At 41.7% G+C, this 16,275-nt stretch overlaps 4 protein-coding genes across 4 annotated transcripts; 3 read left to right on the top strand and 1 right to left on the bottom strand.

Moving 5' to 3' along the window:
• Nucleotides 1-225: 225 nt before the first annotated feature.
• Nucleotides 226-4,063, top strand: LOC128300582 (beta-hexosaminidase subunit beta-like). The gene is made up of 7 exons (XM_053036700.1): nucleotides 226-340; nucleotides 522-601; nucleotides 2,210-2,392; nucleotides 2,455-2,530; nucleotides 2,602-2,717; nucleotides 2,793-3,527; nucleotides 3,591-4,063. Exons 1-7 carry the CDS (start codon nucleotides 226-228, stop codon nucleotides 3,945-3,947), a joined length of 1,662 nt encoding a protein of 553 aa, XP_052892660.1. The 3' UTR covers nucleotides 3,948-4,063.
• Nucleotides 4,064-5,126: 1,063 nt separating this feature from the next.
• On the bottom strand, nucleotides 5,127-7,091 carry LOC128300584 (neuronal acetylcholine receptor subunit beta-3-like). Its single transcript, XM_053036702.1, has 8 exons — nucleotides 6,980-7,091; nucleotides 6,672-6,826; nucleotides 6,553-6,597; nucleotides 6,313-6,422; nucleotides 5,842-6,227; nucleotides 5,617-5,769; nucleotides 5,349-5,548; nucleotides 5,127-5,294 (listed from the first exon to the last, which is right to left on the bottom strand). The coding sequence occupies exons 1-8, from the start codon at nucleotides 7,089-7,091 to the stop codon at nucleotides 5,127-5,129; spliced, it is 1,329 nt and encodes a 442-aa protein (XP_052892662.1).
• Nucleotides 7,092-10,969: 3,878 nt separating this feature from the next.
• On the top strand, nucleotides 10,970-13,203 carry LOC128302701 (protein single-minded-like). The gene is made up of 7 exons (XM_053039566.1): nucleotides 10,970-11,156; nucleotides 11,241-11,622; nucleotides 11,794-11,899; nucleotides 11,976-12,181; nucleotides 12,249-12,355; nucleotides 12,414-12,561; nucleotides 12,639-13,203. The coding sequence occupies exons 1-7, from the start codon at nucleotides 10,982-10,984 to the stop codon at nucleotides 13,201-13,203; spliced, it is 1,689 nt and encodes a 562-aa protein (XP_052895526.1). The 5' UTR covers nucleotides 10,970-10,981.
• An 803-nt stretch (nucleotides 13,204-14,006) lies between these two features.
• Nucleotides 14,007-15,767, top strand: LOC128300583 (neuronal acetylcholine receptor subunit beta-3-like). Its single transcript, XM_053036701.1, has 6 exons — nucleotides 14,007-14,073; nucleotides 14,147-14,301; nucleotides 14,409-14,560; nucleotides 14,632-15,005; nucleotides 15,094-15,246; nucleotides 15,331-15,767. Exons 1-6 carry the CDS (start codon nucleotides 14,007-14,009, stop codon nucleotides 15,765-15,767), a joined length of 1,338 nt encoding a protein of 445 aa, XP_052892661.1.
• Nucleotides 15,768-16,275: the final 508 nt, after the last annotated feature.

Below are 16,275 nucleotides of genomic sequence, written 5' to 3' on the forward strand. Positions count from 1 at the left end.
AACGAAAGAAGAACGCCACCCTTCATAAGATCGTCTCTTCGCCAACCCGGGGGAACATTGATGCGATGCGAGATTCGATCTAAACGTGTGCCGGACAGCTTCACGGTTGGCTCTAGTCTGCCGTTTGCGCCAGTGACTAAACGGTGTTCGTCGGGTTCGGTTCGTTTCATCCCGCAAAAAAGTATCAAGGGCCCAGCATTACGTCGGCGTGTGTTCTAGGTGAAAATGAAAGCAATGCAGTACGGTCGTGTCTCGTTGGCCCTGTGCATCACACTCGTTACGATCCCGTGGACCGTTGCCTATATTGTCGATCCCGGTCCGGTCGTGAAGGCTACTAAAGGTACGGTGCGTATAGCGTGTATCATTAGCTGGAAGTGTCCATCTCAACCGGCTGGATGCTCTTCCGGGAGCCAATGACCTGTCCTGCTGTGGCATGATGATGCCACATTGTATTGATGGATTCGCTTTTCCATTCGCTACGCACTGCGTTCACGCACGCTGTCGTAACGTTGTCGTTGCAGGAGAAATATGGCCCAAACCGAGGAACCAAACTACGACTCATCAATTCTACACCATCAAAACGGGCACATTTAGTTTCCAGGTAAATCAACAACCGTATGTAAACTAACGTAGAAAACAAAAACACACAAGTGGAACGTTTCTTCTCGATCATACTGTTGGGTAAAATCCCCTGTAGATTACTGAAAAGTTCATTCCCGATCTCGCCTACTTCACGTACCAACCGATAAGAATCATTCCGAGCAGCTTAGCGCAAAGCACAGATTACCATGCTCAAGTGGGTTAGTTAGTCGTCTCGTCCATCAAAACAGCCGAACGATCGTGTGTGTGCATGTGTGAAACACTATGTACTTATAAAAGGCTGCCAAAAGAGGTGGGATTGACTTTAATTGCGTTTTGTAAACATCAGCGCAGTTCTTGGAGCGCAGTTCACAATGCATCGGTACGAAATGAGAGGTGATGAGCATCACAGTTAATCCCCGTATCGTTCATTGGCAGTAATTGAAACGGGAGTTTGTACGAGAACATAGTAAATGGTTGTTGATAGGTTGTTTTAAAATAGGACTGATAATAAGGTATTAATAATCTAGTGGTATCATTTATTAATTGTTATCTCTACGTGAAATTGAACTTAAGAGCCGGCAGCAATATGCAAGTAACCTTACTCGGGAACTTTCTCCATCAGAGAATCGATCAGAGAATCGAATCCGTCTTGAGTACTTGACGACTTGGTTTTCATGGTCTTCATGGTCTGGTTTCATGGTCGATATATGTATAAAATAATCTATGTGTAGCCGTATTTTGCCGTATATTTTGTTCGGTTTCGTAATCAGATTCGGTGTTTTTCTCTATGTAGTGTTATGGTTTAAATGTGCTCGCTGTCTGTTAGGTAACTCCCAATAGCTGAGTATGATCCCACCAGATATTTCCTTAACAACCAATTTGTACATATTTTAGGAATTCCCACAGAAATGTGGCTAAAAGAAATGAGTAGAACATTGTAAATAGTAGTTGCTAGTTGATTTTCCCAGCGCTTGTTATAAATGTTCAATCCACAGTCACTCTGTACGAATACGCTGAAGATCACCACGTGCTAAATGCATAAACATATAGATAGATGAATTTATGAAAGCAATTCAGATGCAATATGGAATATCTAACAATAGCTAAATAGATTAATTTGAACTTGGACAATTATGCATGATTAGAACTTGAATTTGAAAATATGTTTGTTAGCAATCAATCGTAAGCTAATCCACCTAGATCTAGGTCCTAGTTTGGGAACTCTGTAAGACACTGAGTGTACTGTAAGCCCACACAAAAACATAGTGTAAAGGAAGCGATTAATGTTTACATTTAATTTTGAATGTATCTCGTCAAACACACGTTTTGCTGAAACGCATAGTTTTGGAGATATATTTCAAAAATTAAACAAAACTCTGCACCTCTATAATAACATTTCACAGAGTTGTTTCAATGAATTAACGAATTTCAATTTATCTTGTAAATCGTATGCCTACTGGTTGAAATAACACACCATGCAATGTACTACACAATGCTAATCTGGTTCATCAACTGTACTGAAAAATGCCGTGCAGTTTAATGAATTTATCCGTATTATGTATGTAGTTAAAACTATGAACGTAGACACTTTGTTGAAGATTACGAATGATTTGTTTTTTTGCTATAGTCAATGAATTTCAGTTGTGATTTGTTGAACAAAGCGCTTGACCGTTATCAAAAACTTGTACTCGCTATCGGTAACACTACTCGTCGAGCAATGGTCAACAGAGGCTACTCCTTCCAAGCGAACAATGCGTGGCGTGCGAACAACGATGGACATCGGTCATGGCGGTCGGATTCAAACTGGGCTGTAAGTTGCTAAACATTCGAATGTGATGAATGTCCTTACAATGCTATAACCTCTGTTTCCAGGGACATCTAGAACAAGTGAAGGTGGATCTAAAGGCTCCCTGTGAAACTCTGCCATATCTTTCGATGGACGAAGAATGTAAGTCGATGTTCGTTCCCGATCGACGTGAATATTCAAGATGTATTTTTTGTATCACCGATTTCTTCCAGATACGATCATCATTGACGACTTTCAGGCACTATTATCCTCCTTTTCCGTCTGGGGAATGCTGCGTGCATTGGAATCATTTTCGCAAATGGTTGTCCTTTCGGATGATGGCAGCATGGTACGTGTAGAGCCTGTGAATGAACGAATCAAACGCACGCTTTACTAAACCGTCCAATTGTACCGTTTATTCCAGTTACGCATTAACTCCACAACGGTTTACGATGGACCTCGCTTTTCGCACCGCGGCTTGCTGGTGGACACATCGCGCCACTTCGTCGATACCTGCACACTGGTCAAGATTCTTGACGGCATGGCATACAACAAGCTAAACGTGTTTCACTGGCACATCGTGGACGATCATAGCTTCCCCTACGAAAGTCGAATTTTCCCGGAGCTAAGCCAGCAAGGCGCATATCACCCGTCCATGGTGTACACCCAGGCGGACATTGCAATGATCATCGAGGAGGCAACACTGCGCGGTATACGCGTTATGCCGGAGTTCGACACTCCCGGGCACACCCGTTCGTGGGGCGTTTCGCATCCGGAACTGCTTACCGAGTGCTACGATCAGTATCATGGTAAGCTCGGACCGATGGATCCAACGCGGGAATCTACCTACACCTTCCTGTCAAATCTGTTCCGTGAGGTGATCGAAGTGTTTCCCGATCGTTACGTCCATCTCGGCGGAGACGAAGTTGGGTTCGAATGCTGGGCTAGCAATCCCAACATACTGGAGTACATGAAAGAGAACCGCCTCTACTCGTTCGAGATGCTGGAGGAAAAATTCATCCAGCGAATTGTCGATCAGATCGATGTGCTCAAACGTAGCTCCCTGGTCTGGCAGGAGGTTTATGTCAATGGTGTGCGACTCCCGAACGGAACGGTGGTACACGTTTGGACCGGTAATCGTCAGGATCTGTTAAACAAGGCAAGATAACAGGGTTAGCAAGTTAACAAGGCACACTAATCAATGGTTGTTTGTTCACTGCAGATCACCCGCGATGGTTTACCTGCCCTGCTGTCCTCCTGCTGGTATCTGGATCATCTCAGCACCGGTGGCGATTGGCGCAAGTTTTACAACTGTGATCCACACGATTTCATCGGCACGGGCCAGCAGAAATCGCTTGTTCTTGGTGGTGAAGCCTGCATGTGGTCCGAGGTGGTAAATGGGAACAATATACTGCCCCGCATATTCCCACGCGTGTCTGCTACTGCCGAAAAACTTTGGTCGCCTGCCAGCGTTAACAATGCGGACGAGGCGGCTCACAGATTGGAAGAGCAGACGTGCCGCATGAATCATCGTGGAATACCGGCTCAGCCACCGAACGGTCCTGGGTTCTGTATTTGAAATACACACCCTAATACAAGGGATATGTTTTATTAAAGGAAATCAATAAAAATTAGATTGAATAATGCTTTGTGGAAATTTTGTTGAAAATCGTGTGGTCAAATAGCGCCATCTATCGAGAGGTACCATTAATGAAGGGATATTTCAACGTCTGTTTCAAATGCATCGGGAATTTTTTTACAACCCACGTGGTGTGAAATATTTCAGAAAAGGTAGCTCAGGTCCGGATTAAACACATTTCGTGCGTTATAATGTATTCATGAGTAGATAGATTAATTTAGAGAAAAAATATTTTCTCTCACTTAGTTCATTTGGTTTAGTATTAAAGAAGATGCCAACAACCACAAGTGTCTAACATTGTTATTTAAAAGCGAATACGATTAAAAAATTGAAAGACAGAGTATATTAAACTTCAATTCAGCTTACAAACTAGGTATAAAGGTGTAATTTATTGTGAAAATAAAATAACTATTTTTCATTTAGATATTTTAAATCGCGACTCGGTCCAGATAGAACCAGACCAGATAGAAAATAATTGAGAAAATATTTTATTTAGCACAATCTATTGGCGTGTGGTTTTACATGTGATATTTTGCGTTTTTTAACATTAAGAACGGCTAGACTGTATTTTTTTTAACTCATGCGAAAACGATTTAATTCCTGTTATTTTCTCACTTATGTGTAACACAGTGTAAGATTGCAGATTTACAAAAATGAGCTAATTTAAATAATTAGTTAAACCACTCATGTATGCTGTCGAAACAAATGTTGTTTATAACAACATTTCAATTTGTAATATTTCTCAAAATCCGTATAGTAAATTTAGGCGGAGTAATGTTGTTTTTTTTTATTCTCTAGAAGTTAAACAGCAATTTGAACTAGCTACTCACTTTTTTGTTCCAATCCAAGGAAATCAAGCACTCTTACAGTCGTCATTCCCTTTATACGATTTTACGACAGACAAATAGGACAATTAAAACAGCGATTTTTTACAACAAAAATTAAATCTGTCTATATTATCGGATGATATAACTCTAGCATGTTGTTTATATAAGCTACTTTGTTGCAAAAACAGAAGATTGTATGTGAGAAATTGTTAAACTTGTTGTCCCACATTACACCCAGCGTGTGTGGAAGTGCGCTTGGTTTTCTTTTTTGTTGACTTCCACAACTTGAAAGCTATGCTGCTACGAGACATTTCACTCCAGACAGCTCATCTAAACGATGGCTGAAAGGTATGAATAGCCATACAAGCACAACATAAACGATGACGCAAACAATCGCCAGAGCACGATCGAATAACTTTCCAAACCTCGCCCAAAAGTTGTCTTTCTCCTCTTGTGGCACCTGTGGAAAATATCTGATTAGGTACGTGCCTTGTAAATTACGTCCGGGACTTACATCGACCACGTAGTTCAGTTCCAGATAGTCAGCAGCCAGTAGCAGTTCAGCAACACGGCTCTGCGAAAATGAGCCTGTTAGGCGATCGATAAACGATCCCGTCGCTGGTACGCCGTTGCGCCGCATTCGAATCCAGCAGTTGAGTAAGGTCAAAATTACCAGCACAACACTCAGGACGGTGGAACATAGCAAAAAGATTACTAAAGCGTATCGAATTGTTTGAGTAATTGTTCGCAAAGGTGTGTGATAATAAACGGTGCACACTTACGGCAATCAGGAAGGGTATCGCGGCTGTATGGGAGCGCCCACTCCAGTTGTCTTAGATAGCTAAAGTGCGAGAATGTAGACAAAGCAAGCAATACTTTCCTTTCGAAACAGCTCGAACGTAGCCAAACGATATAGACATTCAGCAATCCTAAAACTAATAAAAATGAATCGCATACCTAGCTTTTCATCAGATGCACAACGTCTCTCTTGCACACAAGCAACTCACCCAATATCGGCCCAACGACTGCCACATGCGCGAAATTAGCTCGTCTAATCAGCACCATTCCTACATTTAGAACAGGATAAATCATTGCATCTGCGGTTTGAATGGTCGATCGGCCTTTCTCCAGTGCAACTACACCCCATTCGGGACTTTTGAATTCGGGATTTTTTCCGAGACACACGTCTATTAAATGTATGTCCACCTCGTTCATCGAGTGCGCCCACATCCCGTACCACATGTTGCAGTGAACCGTATCGAATGGCCAGCGCGAGTAATCTGCATCACATTTAGCGTTAATGGAACAGACGGGTAGACAAATCACCTTACCATCCATCGCGACGGAACACTTTGGGCTGGCACAATCGGGCAACTCCTCCGGATTGTAGAAGCTAGAGAGTAAACCGAATCGGAAAATCGTTCGTAAGAAGTTGTCGAGCAACAGCTTTTCACCTTCCGGTGGCGAAGCTTACGCACGACGAAAAATGCCGAAAGTCTGGTAACCAGATCTCGTCCGAATTTATCGCCAGACGCTCAATGCCTCTCCATTCTGTGCTGTTCCAACTCAGGAATTCGTCCGTCCATTGCTGTGAATGGGGGAAAATCCCATGGGAGTTAAATAATGCAAGAAGATATATGATTTATCGGCCAAAGCCGAGACGTTCAATTGGAAATACGTGATCTTTAAAAGAGCTCGATCATCGTTCTGTTGCTTACCATATCCAACCACATGCCCAGTTTAAGCAGGTCATCCGATTCTTCCTGCAAAAACACAAAAAAAAAATCGAACATGAACCAGCAGGGTAGGTGTTGGTGTTAGAAGAAGCGTTGCGTACCAATTCATAAGTCAGCACGTGTAACGACAAGGTTATGTTCACCGTCTGGGTGTTATCCTTTCTTGGGCGCGTATCCACACGGTAGCCATTGCAGAGGAGTGAGTTTTTAAGCGTATTTTCTGTGTTAACCGATTCTTTGCCGCATTCGAACGATGCTTGTTCCCCGTGTTCGAAAAGTTACCCATATGAAAAGAGCAAACCAAAAAATCAACACATACACTTTGAGCGTTAACAACGGGAAGGATACACTTGCCGCCAGCGGAATGTCACGTACGAACACGCCTGGGAGCACAAGGCACACACGGTACAATGGTAACAGTAACAGCGTGTAATACCTGCCGGTAGTACGTGATTTAACAGCAATGTGATCCATCCCAGCAGGAACACGATCCGAGATGTGGCGAGACCGTGCCCAAACATCGTTGCGAACGAATGATCGATCGATCCCGGCCGGTTAGCGCTGCTTTTCTAAATGACGACTGACGCGCACGCTGTAACACAACCACTCGGTTGCACTCGAGATCAGTGCGACTGATTAGTATTAGCTGGTTCGGTAGGCGTCAACCAGCCCAAATCCTCCTACCGGATAAAGCGTTTATTATCTTTAGGGTACAAAGCAAACATACCCTGCATTCGTAACGATGTCGGTACGAAACGAAATTATCAATGAAAATAAACCACTTTTTTCGTAACGGAAGGGAATGATTTCGTTCAGCGTTTTCATTTTTTATTATGTAATGTGAAGTTCATGTGGTGTTTCTGCCAATACAATTTCCTTTCTACCAATAAATTCTTATCGTATTTCAGATGCGCACTCTAAAGATAAAATAGATGTGATAAAATTTAGTTGAATACATACATTAATAAAGTACATTAGGAATGAACAATATCTTTGCTTGAACTGGTGCAGGCTAGCAGTACTTCAGCAGACTAGTCTCATTTTTTCCATAAGATAAAGTTTTCTTTTTTAAGCGGCACAACAGCCTCGAGAAATGGCTATGCCTGCCATTTCCCGCTCTCTTTGACTTTATTAACCCGTAGCTAGATAGTCAGTTCTTCGTACGAGGATTGGTTCAGATGGGATTTTGTCCCGATCCTGTCATGTGAAGACCACTACCGCCCCAGGTTAAAGGTTAAGGGAAAAGCGATTATTGTTAAAAGAATTAAATTTCAACAGTATGGTTAAATTATGTTTTTATTTTATTTTGATTTATTTATCTAAGGAACTTTTTTTCCTATCTAAAGCTCAAGTTAAACATGGAGGACTCATGGTCTAATTGTGGACGTTGGCCAATAATTCTGAATGAAGAATCAAAAATAATAACAAAGAACACATGAAATACTTGTTAAACAACTTATAGAGCACTGATTTCAAGAAAAATCATATGGCCATAGATGAAACATATCATACATAACATATATTCGCTACTTCCTCATATGTTGACAAGTACCATCTTGCAATGCAGTGAGCAACCATCTCGACACGTTGGAGACACATACTGTGAATAAAAATTCGCTCATTATTAAAACAGTTGACCGTTTAACCACCATGAAAAAAAAAATATTAACAACGACTAGAAATACTTTAAGAGAGTCCATCGTTTTAAAATTCGAGACAACCAATTTTTTTTAATATAACACAGGGCACATACATGGGAGAAGATTGGTAAAAACGTTACTGGTATCTCTCTAATGTATAACAACAGTAGAACGCATTAGTTCGGTTACGTTCCATGAAGAGTTTGTGCAATAATATTGATTATATTGATTATATTGCAATTATTAACCGCATTTTTTATTTGTCGTTATTTTTTATTTTAATTACTTGTGCTTTGTTTTCAGGACACAAATATGAATTTACCCTATTTATGATTTATGTTTTATGATTGTCGTTTTTTTCGTATGTTTTTGAATCACGAATCTTCTTCATTTCCACCAGTGAACTCAGTGATGAGTTCAAATAGAATCACCACATATTATAATTTTTTTGGAGATCTAATACGGTGTTTCGTATGTTGCACTTTAGGGAGCTTGGACAAGAACGACCAGATTCGCGCATAAAGATATAATGCCTTTTCACAAGAATTTCAATACTCCACTGAAGAACTTCAACGCTATAATAAACTACGAAAAGGACACTAAATTCATTAGTCTTCAATGTAATATAATGTAATATAATGTAACATAACCTAATATATTATATTAATAATAATAATATAATATTATATATTAATATTAGTCTTCATTTAACTATGATGATAAAAAATACCAATGTCCTTGTCATTTTTGAGAAGGACCACTAACCAGGAATTAGAAAGCTTGACATTATGCAAATAGCGGAAGGATCTGACAGCTGCGGCTCTTAAGCATGATGGCTGATCCGACCCAAATTTCGAATAGAATTTTGAAATTTCGATAGTCTGAATAAACTCCAGAAAATTTGGTGGATTGATCATTTAAATACGATCACAACAAGATAAAACTTTCCTATGATTTGATGAATGAAAAGCGGCCTATTAATTAGCCCCTTGTGTGATTGTATATATGTACTTACCACTTCATTTGAATTGCAGCTAAATTAGCAATACCCGCTCTGCAACGCCATCCCCAGTGGCCGTTTGCCTGCTGTTCGTGGAAAGGTTATGACACTGTTTACAGAGTGCCGAGAACGTAACGAGCGCTTTACTGCTGGGCAATAAAATCAGGTACTGCAACGATCGGACACGTTTGAAGGGTGGGAAACTACACACGGTTCCGATGGTCGTTGATAGTTGGAAGCGTGGGAATGAATGAAGTTGGGCAAGGATTTTCCCGAACACCCCGATGGCTCGGTGCTGTGGAGCAAGTTGTTTCTCACGTTTCCGTGCCTCGGAACCGGCGGGACAAAGTGGAACGTACAATTTATGTAAAGTAGCATCCTGACGGGAAGCCTGCGCTCGCAGAGGATGCTGCCGACCGTACCTGACCAAGGACTGTTTGGTATGGTTTGGGCGATAATACCTCTTCAAATATGGCGAACACATGGTGTCAACAACAGTTTATGTTGCCCATGAGTCAAAGACAAACGGCCAAGTACCGTTTTTTGTTCTGTTTTATTGTATTGCAGTGAGATTAGTCAACGATTTTTGGCAAACAACCGGTAAAGAAGCTTAACTACGGTGTTAAATCCTGCATTTTGAGTTCCACCGTGATGTAGCTAGTGTCCATCTTTTTAATCACCACAACTCTACAAGCATTGCCACGCAAACCTTCAACTTGCAACGCCCAATAATATTCTGCCAATAAAAGGTACGCATGCGAAGCCAAGGATGCAGCCGGTGCCAAATGCATAGGAAAACGAAAACAGTTTCCATTTCCTTTCGCCCATCGTTGTTTGTCTGTTTTTCTTTCCTCTTGTGCCTTATGCACCGCCCATATTTTACACCATCGCTGATAGTTTTGCATTTTCACCTGCACCAGTCAGTTCCACTGTTGGACCCCGAGTTCTGCCCGGTCGACAATCAGCAAACGCAATTGCAGTTGGGCCATTGGTTGGGCAAGGTGCAAACAAGGTGCCAAAGTGATTGCAGTACTTTCCCGGCTCGGTTCACCAACCGGACAAACAATCTTCCGGACGTGCCTGATCAGAACAAACCGTACAGGTGGTAGCGCTTTCATTCCCCATTAGCACCAGCATCCAGCAGCAAGATGAAAGTCTTACGGAAGCCGTGCGCCGATGCCAATCAAAACATATTGGGTAGGTAGCTTTAGATGGGCAGCTTAATTTGAACAGTTCGCGTCTTGGGCACGTATCGATCGTTGTACGTGGGAAGTTTAGTCTGACAGGCGAACGGATCGAAGCAGGAGCGAAAGAGAATTGGATAAAGTGATGTAAAGATGCGCGGTTTGGAACAGACAGCAACAAATATACCGCTGGTGAAGAATGGCGTAGTGTAGTTTAGACGGGTGGCCGAAACAGGACGGCACGAACAATAGAGCAGGATCGATCGAGAAGTGTGAATTGACGGAAGCACAAGAAAAATGGATGCTGCTAGCTTCAACAAAGCAGCTTCACTTCGCGGAAGCTTTGTTCGTTCAATTGATTAGTGACTGGTGCTGAACGGGGCATAAACGGAGGATAAATCTTAATTTTGTCTGAAAGTAGCTGCAAAACATACCGCATCTGCATATCCTTTAAACGATAGCGTCGGAAGTGGCAGTGGTAACTCCTTCGCGGTTTAATTACTTCTACCATCAGGCCCATCGCATCCGCAATGTCAGTTTAATCAACATTTCTAACCATTCCATCAGGTTTGTCCGCTCGTTGTGCCATGAAGGAGAAAAGCAAAAATGCTGCCCGCTCGCGTCGTGAAAAGGAAAATGTGGAATTTTTGGAGCTCGCGAAGCTGTTACCATTACCCAGTGCCATCACGTCACAGCTTGATAAAGCGTCAATCATACGGCTCACCACATCGTACCTGAAAATGCGACAAATCTTTCCCGAAGGTAAGCATCCTACTCGTGAACTCGTGCAGTGGTCGAAACGGTGTGCTTTCTTCGATAGCAAAATGAAAGTCACTTTCGTTCTAGGGCTGGGAACTGCATGGGGATCCGAGCGCAACCATCATCCGCATATAACACGAGACACGAGCATTAAGGAGCTCGGCTCACATTTGCTTCAGACGTTAGATGGTTTCATTTTCGTGGTTGCGCCGGATGGGAAGATCACATACATCTCGGAGACAGCATCGGTACATCTCGGGCTAAGCCAGGTGGAACTCACCGGGAACTCGATCTACGAGTACATCCATGCGTACGATCAGGAAGAAATGGCGACCATCTTAGCGTTACAGCAAGCATATCCCGGATCGCATATCAACGTTCCTCACAGTTTTCCTGATGCTACTACCATGTACCACAACCATACAACTGGGACGCTTGGGGATGCAACATCTCAAACATCATCCGTTGGGTTTGTCAACTCCACTTCTGTGTGTAGCGGCAATTTGTCATTAGAATCGACACCGGCGACGATTGGCACGCAATACCAGTTGCCTCCGGATCCACGATCGCCACAATACGAACCTACCGAACTAACTTCATCGCAGAACCATCACCAACCTAATCATCGACACAGTTTCAGTCAGCAGCAGCGATCGTATGTCATCGAAATGGAACGCACCTTCTTTCTTCGGATGCGTTGCGTGCTTGCTAAACGTAATGCAGGACTCACTTCGTCCGGCTATAAGGTACATATTGTGAGGATCTCTCATGGTGTGATTGAAATAAGTAAAGGTTTGTTTGCGTATTCTCCACACTCTTTAGGTTATCCACTGTTCCGGCTATATAAAGGCACGTGTCTTTCCTCACGAATCACCCAATACTCCAGGACACTGTTGCATTCAAAATCTCGGCCTTGTTGCCGTTGGGCACTCGCTGTCTCCTTCGGCGGCTACCGAAATCAAACTACATCGAAACATGTTCATGTTCCGATCGAGCTTAGATCTGAAGTTGATCTTTCTTGATGCAAAGTAAGTTGCATTTAAAGGTAAACAGGTACATTAAACCAAATGCTAAATAATTTTATTTGTTCTCCAGAGTTTCACAACTCACTGGATATGAGCCGCAAGATCTGATTGAAAATACGCTTTACCGGTACATCCATGCGGCGGACGTGGCCCATGTAAGACAGGCCCATCAGACGCGTAAGTTTACATACCGCTATGAAGCCCTCCATGAAATTTACCTCGTATGTATTTGCAGTTTTACAAAAAGGCCAAACAATAACAAAATACTACCGATTTCTAACCAAGGGAGGAGGATGGCGATGGGTTCAATCTTATGCCACGATCGTACATAACACTCGGTCCTCTCGACCGCACTGCATCGTTAGTGTCAACTATGTTCTTAGGTACGGTTTCAATTTTGTAGCAAATGAATGTTTTAAATCCGATTGTAACCACATCGTATTATTTGTCGTTTTTTCAGCGATTTTGAGGTGCAAAATCTTCGACTGGATGATAATCAAGAATTAAAATCGACGTTAAAGCCGCACGTTGAGCTGGTTAATCTATCCTCAACCTTACTGTTGAATGCCACACCTACTCATGATTATCCAGTATTATCGCAAGAGAATAGTTCGGAAAAAACATATCATATGAATATGCATTTATCCAACCACAACGAACCAGTACGAACGATACAGCAGCCGGAATCATTCGCACCCGGTATTGAAGCCAGCAAAGAAATTGATCATTTCCTTCAGTTCCATCATACTCTCGATTCGAACGAGAGCATGATCGGTGAGCTGAACGGCAGTGGAAATGATGATTCTTTCCTTCCGAACGATCTGTGTTATGATCAGTCGTCTCACTTCACATCCCAGACACAGCTAAGCTACCCATTCGACGACGCACAGTCCTTTCCGGCAACGAGCGACTTTCTGGATCCGTTTTACGAGCAACTCTACTCGACGTACGAAACGCATCCTCCCGATCGAGAGTTGATTCTTCGCTCCTGTTCCGTTAGTACGAGTGGGTCAGACACAACGTAGCGAACGGATGGTCGTAGTGTTAGTGCTGCACTGATACAACAATTTTAATCCAGTGATATTCATTTGTCCACATGCCAGTGCGAGCTTTTGACAACCTGTGTTCATTATCGTCCTTTATACAGTAATGCGCATATACATTTAAGATATATTTTCTTAATACTACTTTTCAATGAAGATTAACAGTCTTCAAACAGTTCAAACAGAAGCTTAAAGGTACTCTAACTTTACACTGATGCAAAACTAATGTTAGCTAAAAGTAAACAGCCATTCGCGAGAATTAGTTGATAAATAAAGTACTCAATAATTAAATAATAAATACCCTATTTGTTCTTAGTTCTTGTTCTCTATGGTACTGTCATATATATAGTGTCATAACTGTTGCCATTTGCTTTGTATCGTTAGAAAATGCTTGCTATTTATTTTGTCTCGTTGTCCAATTTTACGATGAGACCCAATTAAATATGTAGGACCTTACAACTGCAACTGCAACTGTTCTTCTTCCGATCGAAGTTACGAATGACGTCTTTTCACATCGACACAGTTGATTCAATGTACTTGACAGTTTTACTAAGAATCCAGCTGTTATCTCGCACTATCATGATGGACCTCAATTCTAATAGTTTGCAGTCCACAACATGAATGGGCGTTTACATGATTTAATTATAAATAGGGCGAAGCTGTCGCGAATTGCACATACCAGTATCGAATGGATGTAACTGAACTAGTATCGTAGAGATTGTTACTCTTTTACACATTCCATAACCGTGCCGTGTAGGTTAATATAAGCTTGTGATCAGTAAAACATGTGTAAGGTGATCTTTCTTCTTTATGCAACAACGTTTTGTGTGATTCTGCTAGTGAATAGCGTTGGTACGAGTTTAAGCGATCTCTTTCACAATTACATGGTATACGTTTTACTCATCGACATGTTTCCCATTATCAGTGACAATCGATTGCGATGGCGAAACTTCATCTATAGAGGAGAAACTTCAGCGGAAACTGTTATGCTCAGATTATGACAAAACACAACGTCCCGTTAAAAATCATCAAACTGCAGTGAATGTCTCGATGTCGATATACGTGAAAGAGATCTATGTGGTAAGGTCGCTAGGTGATATTGTTAGGCCAAATTGTGCGCCTTATTGGTACATATTGAACTGTGTGGAACGATATAAATTGTGCATTCGATATTTATTCCTTTCAAGATTGAAAGAGAACCATCCCTGGTTTTATCCATTTGGATGACGCTCAGTTGGCAGGACGAGTTTCTCACCTGGGACAGAGCGGAATATGGTATGGAGATGGTGAACATTGACTCTAGTGAATTGTGGCGTCCCACTATCGAGTCAACAAGAAAGTATGTAGATAAATGAAAACACGTACGGGTACTGTGAAGCATTTAGATTATTATTATTACTCTACCATCAGCAAAAAAGCTGACGCCCGCGATGGATCATGCAATGAGCATAAATGTGAAGTGAAACATAATGGCAGTGTTTCATGCCTTTCACCATGCACCTATGAGGCTCACTGTACCAGTACCAAAGTAGACTGGCCGTTCGATGTATTGGCATGTACAATGTATTTCAGTAGCTGGCTGGAATATTCGACTCAGCTGAACCTCACTGCGGAATCAAACGTATCGAGAGAATACATTAAAGAAGATATAAGTTGGAACATTCTATCTGCCAAAACAATGTCGCATATTGATACACTTAATGAAAGCTTTCCAATGATTGAATTCACAACTACTTTAGAAAGGCACATGGGCATTTATTCTGCCATCATGACACCTGGATTTAGTAAGTAACAAACGAAGTATTCAACCAGCTCTAAATATATAGCACTTTAAATCATTCTTATTTATTTCGGTTGTGTGGATACACATAGTGATAGTAGCAGTAAGTGTAGCAGTTCTATGGATTGACACTACCAGCTCTGACAGGCTGCATATTCTTTCGGCAACTTGTTTGGGCCACTACATCTACCTGGAGTACATATACTGGCATATGGAATACAACAACAAAGATGTTCCCAAAATATGTAAGCTGTTCTACACATATCAGTGCAATTCTACGCCAAACATGTATCATAAAGTTCTTTCCCTTCTTTTAACTTTATCTTTAGTGCTGTTCTTCCGCGACTCGCTGCTTATCAACGTGGTGATGTTAATTTTCACCATCGTGTTGAGGCATACTGCACCAAGAAAGAACATCTCAGAGCGATGGATGGACAGGCTAGCACTAAGGGCAGCTTCTACTACTATGGGACGCATATTGTTACAAGCTGATACCGTGATCGACCCAAAAGGATCACGGCCATTGGAGGAAAGCCAAACGGAACGGGAACACAACCGACACGCGGAAAACGGTACAAACGGTGATACAATCAATCTAGTAGTTGATGGATATGACCGCAATAATGCACCTAATGCAATAATTGTGAGCACTGAACAACACCGAGCCGATTTAGGGATCATCTTCATGGACCGGATAATGCTATTTTGCTGTACGATTTGTTATGCTTTTATGCTTTTCAATTTGATACCGAAAAAAATGTTATAGTACGTGGGTACAACATGTGAATTCATTTACCATGTTTTGTTATCATACAATGTTTTGTTATCATAGTGCAAATGTGATTAAACTAAATCGTAACATTTGCATTTGAAACCCAAGTCAATAGGCCTTTAGCGCACAAGGGTATGAGATGTACAATGATGACAAAACAAAGACAAATGATGTTAATGTTCCCCTAGTATTCCTTACGCTTGCTCAAAGTGCTGGAAAGTCGCGTTACTCTCTGCTCTGACTGCTCTGGATGATTCATTTTAACCATACTATTAGTTGGTTCTAATGACAAATAGATATTTCTGGTGTTTAGATACTATTCTTGGTGCAAGGATGTTTTTAAACCTACCGCTAACCGTTACAGAGTATCGACCGTTCTTTTAAGTAACCCATGTACAAACATATCCTGGAACAAGACTAAGCAAGAGAGTCACTACACGCTGTGCGCTGGTAGCTGATATCTGTTGTCTAAAGGAAATTTCCATAACACATTAATGGTGGT

Source organism: Anopheles moucheti, chromosome 3 (assembly GCF_943734755.1).
Source record: "Anopheles moucheti chromosome 3, idAnoMoucSN_F20_07, whole genome shotgun sequence".
Classification (NCBI taxonomy): Eukaryota; Metazoa; Arthropoda; class Insecta; order Diptera; family Culicidae; genus Anopheles; species Anopheles moucheti.

What these genes read in the sequence shown, in the direction of transcription:
- LOC128300584 (XM_053036702.1), bottom strand. Translation starts at nt 7,091, where the DNA reads ATGTTTGGGCACGGTCTCGCCACATCTCGGATCGTGTTCCTGCTGGGA. An exon ending in ACGTGCTGACTTATGAATTG is followed by an intron (nt 6,598 to 6,671) that starts GTACGCAACGCT and finishes GTGTTTTTGCAG; the next exon opens with GAAGAATCGGATGACCTGCT. An exon ending in CGATACCCTTCCTGATTGCC is followed by an intron (nt 5,549 to 5,616) that starts GTAAGTGTGCAC and finishes GATACGCTTTAG; the next exon opens with TAATCTTTTTGCTATGTTCC.
- LOC128302701 (XM_053039566.1), top strand. Translation starts at nt 10,982, where the DNA reads ATGAAGGAGAAAAGCAAAAATGCTGCCCGCTCGCGTCGTGAAAAGGAA. An exon ending in GCGACAAATCTTTCCCGAAG is followed by an intron (nt 11,157 to 11,240) that starts GTAAGCATCCTA and finishes CTTTCGTTCTAG; the next exon opens with GGCTGGGAACTGCATGGGGA. An exon ending in AAGACAGGCCCATCAGACGC is followed by an intron (nt 12,356 to 12,413) that starts GTAAGTTTACAT and finishes ATGTATTTGCAG; the next exon opens with TTTTACAAAAAGGCCAAACA.
- LOC128300582 (XM_053036700.1), top strand. Translation starts at nt 226, where the DNA reads ATGAAAGCAATGCAGTACGGTCGTGTCTCGTTGGCCCTGTGCATCACA. An exon ending in GGTCGTGAAGGCTACTAAAG is followed by an intron (nt 341 to 521) that starts GTACGGTGCGTA and finishes TTGTCGTTGCAG; the next exon opens with GAGAAATATGGCCCAAACCG. An exon ending in GGTCGGATTCAAACTGGGCT is followed by an intron (nt 2,393 to 2,454) that starts GTAAGTTGCTAA and finishes CTCTGTTTCCAG; the next exon opens with GGACATCTAGAACAAGTGAA.
- LOC128300583 (XM_053036701.1), top strand. Translation starts at nt 14,007, where the DNA reads ATGTGTAAGGTGATCTTTCTTCTTTATGCAACAACGTTTTGTGTGATT. An exon ending in TCTGCTAGTGAATAGCGTTG is followed by an intron (nt 14,074 to 14,146) that starts GTACGAGTTTAA and finishes TCCCATTATCAG; the next exon opens with TGACAATCGATTGCGATGGC. An exon ending in CAAAGATGTTCCCAAAATAT is followed by an intron (nt 15,247 to 15,330) that starts GTAAGCTGTTCT and finishes CTTTATCTTTAG; the next exon opens with TGCTGTTCTTCCGCGACTCG.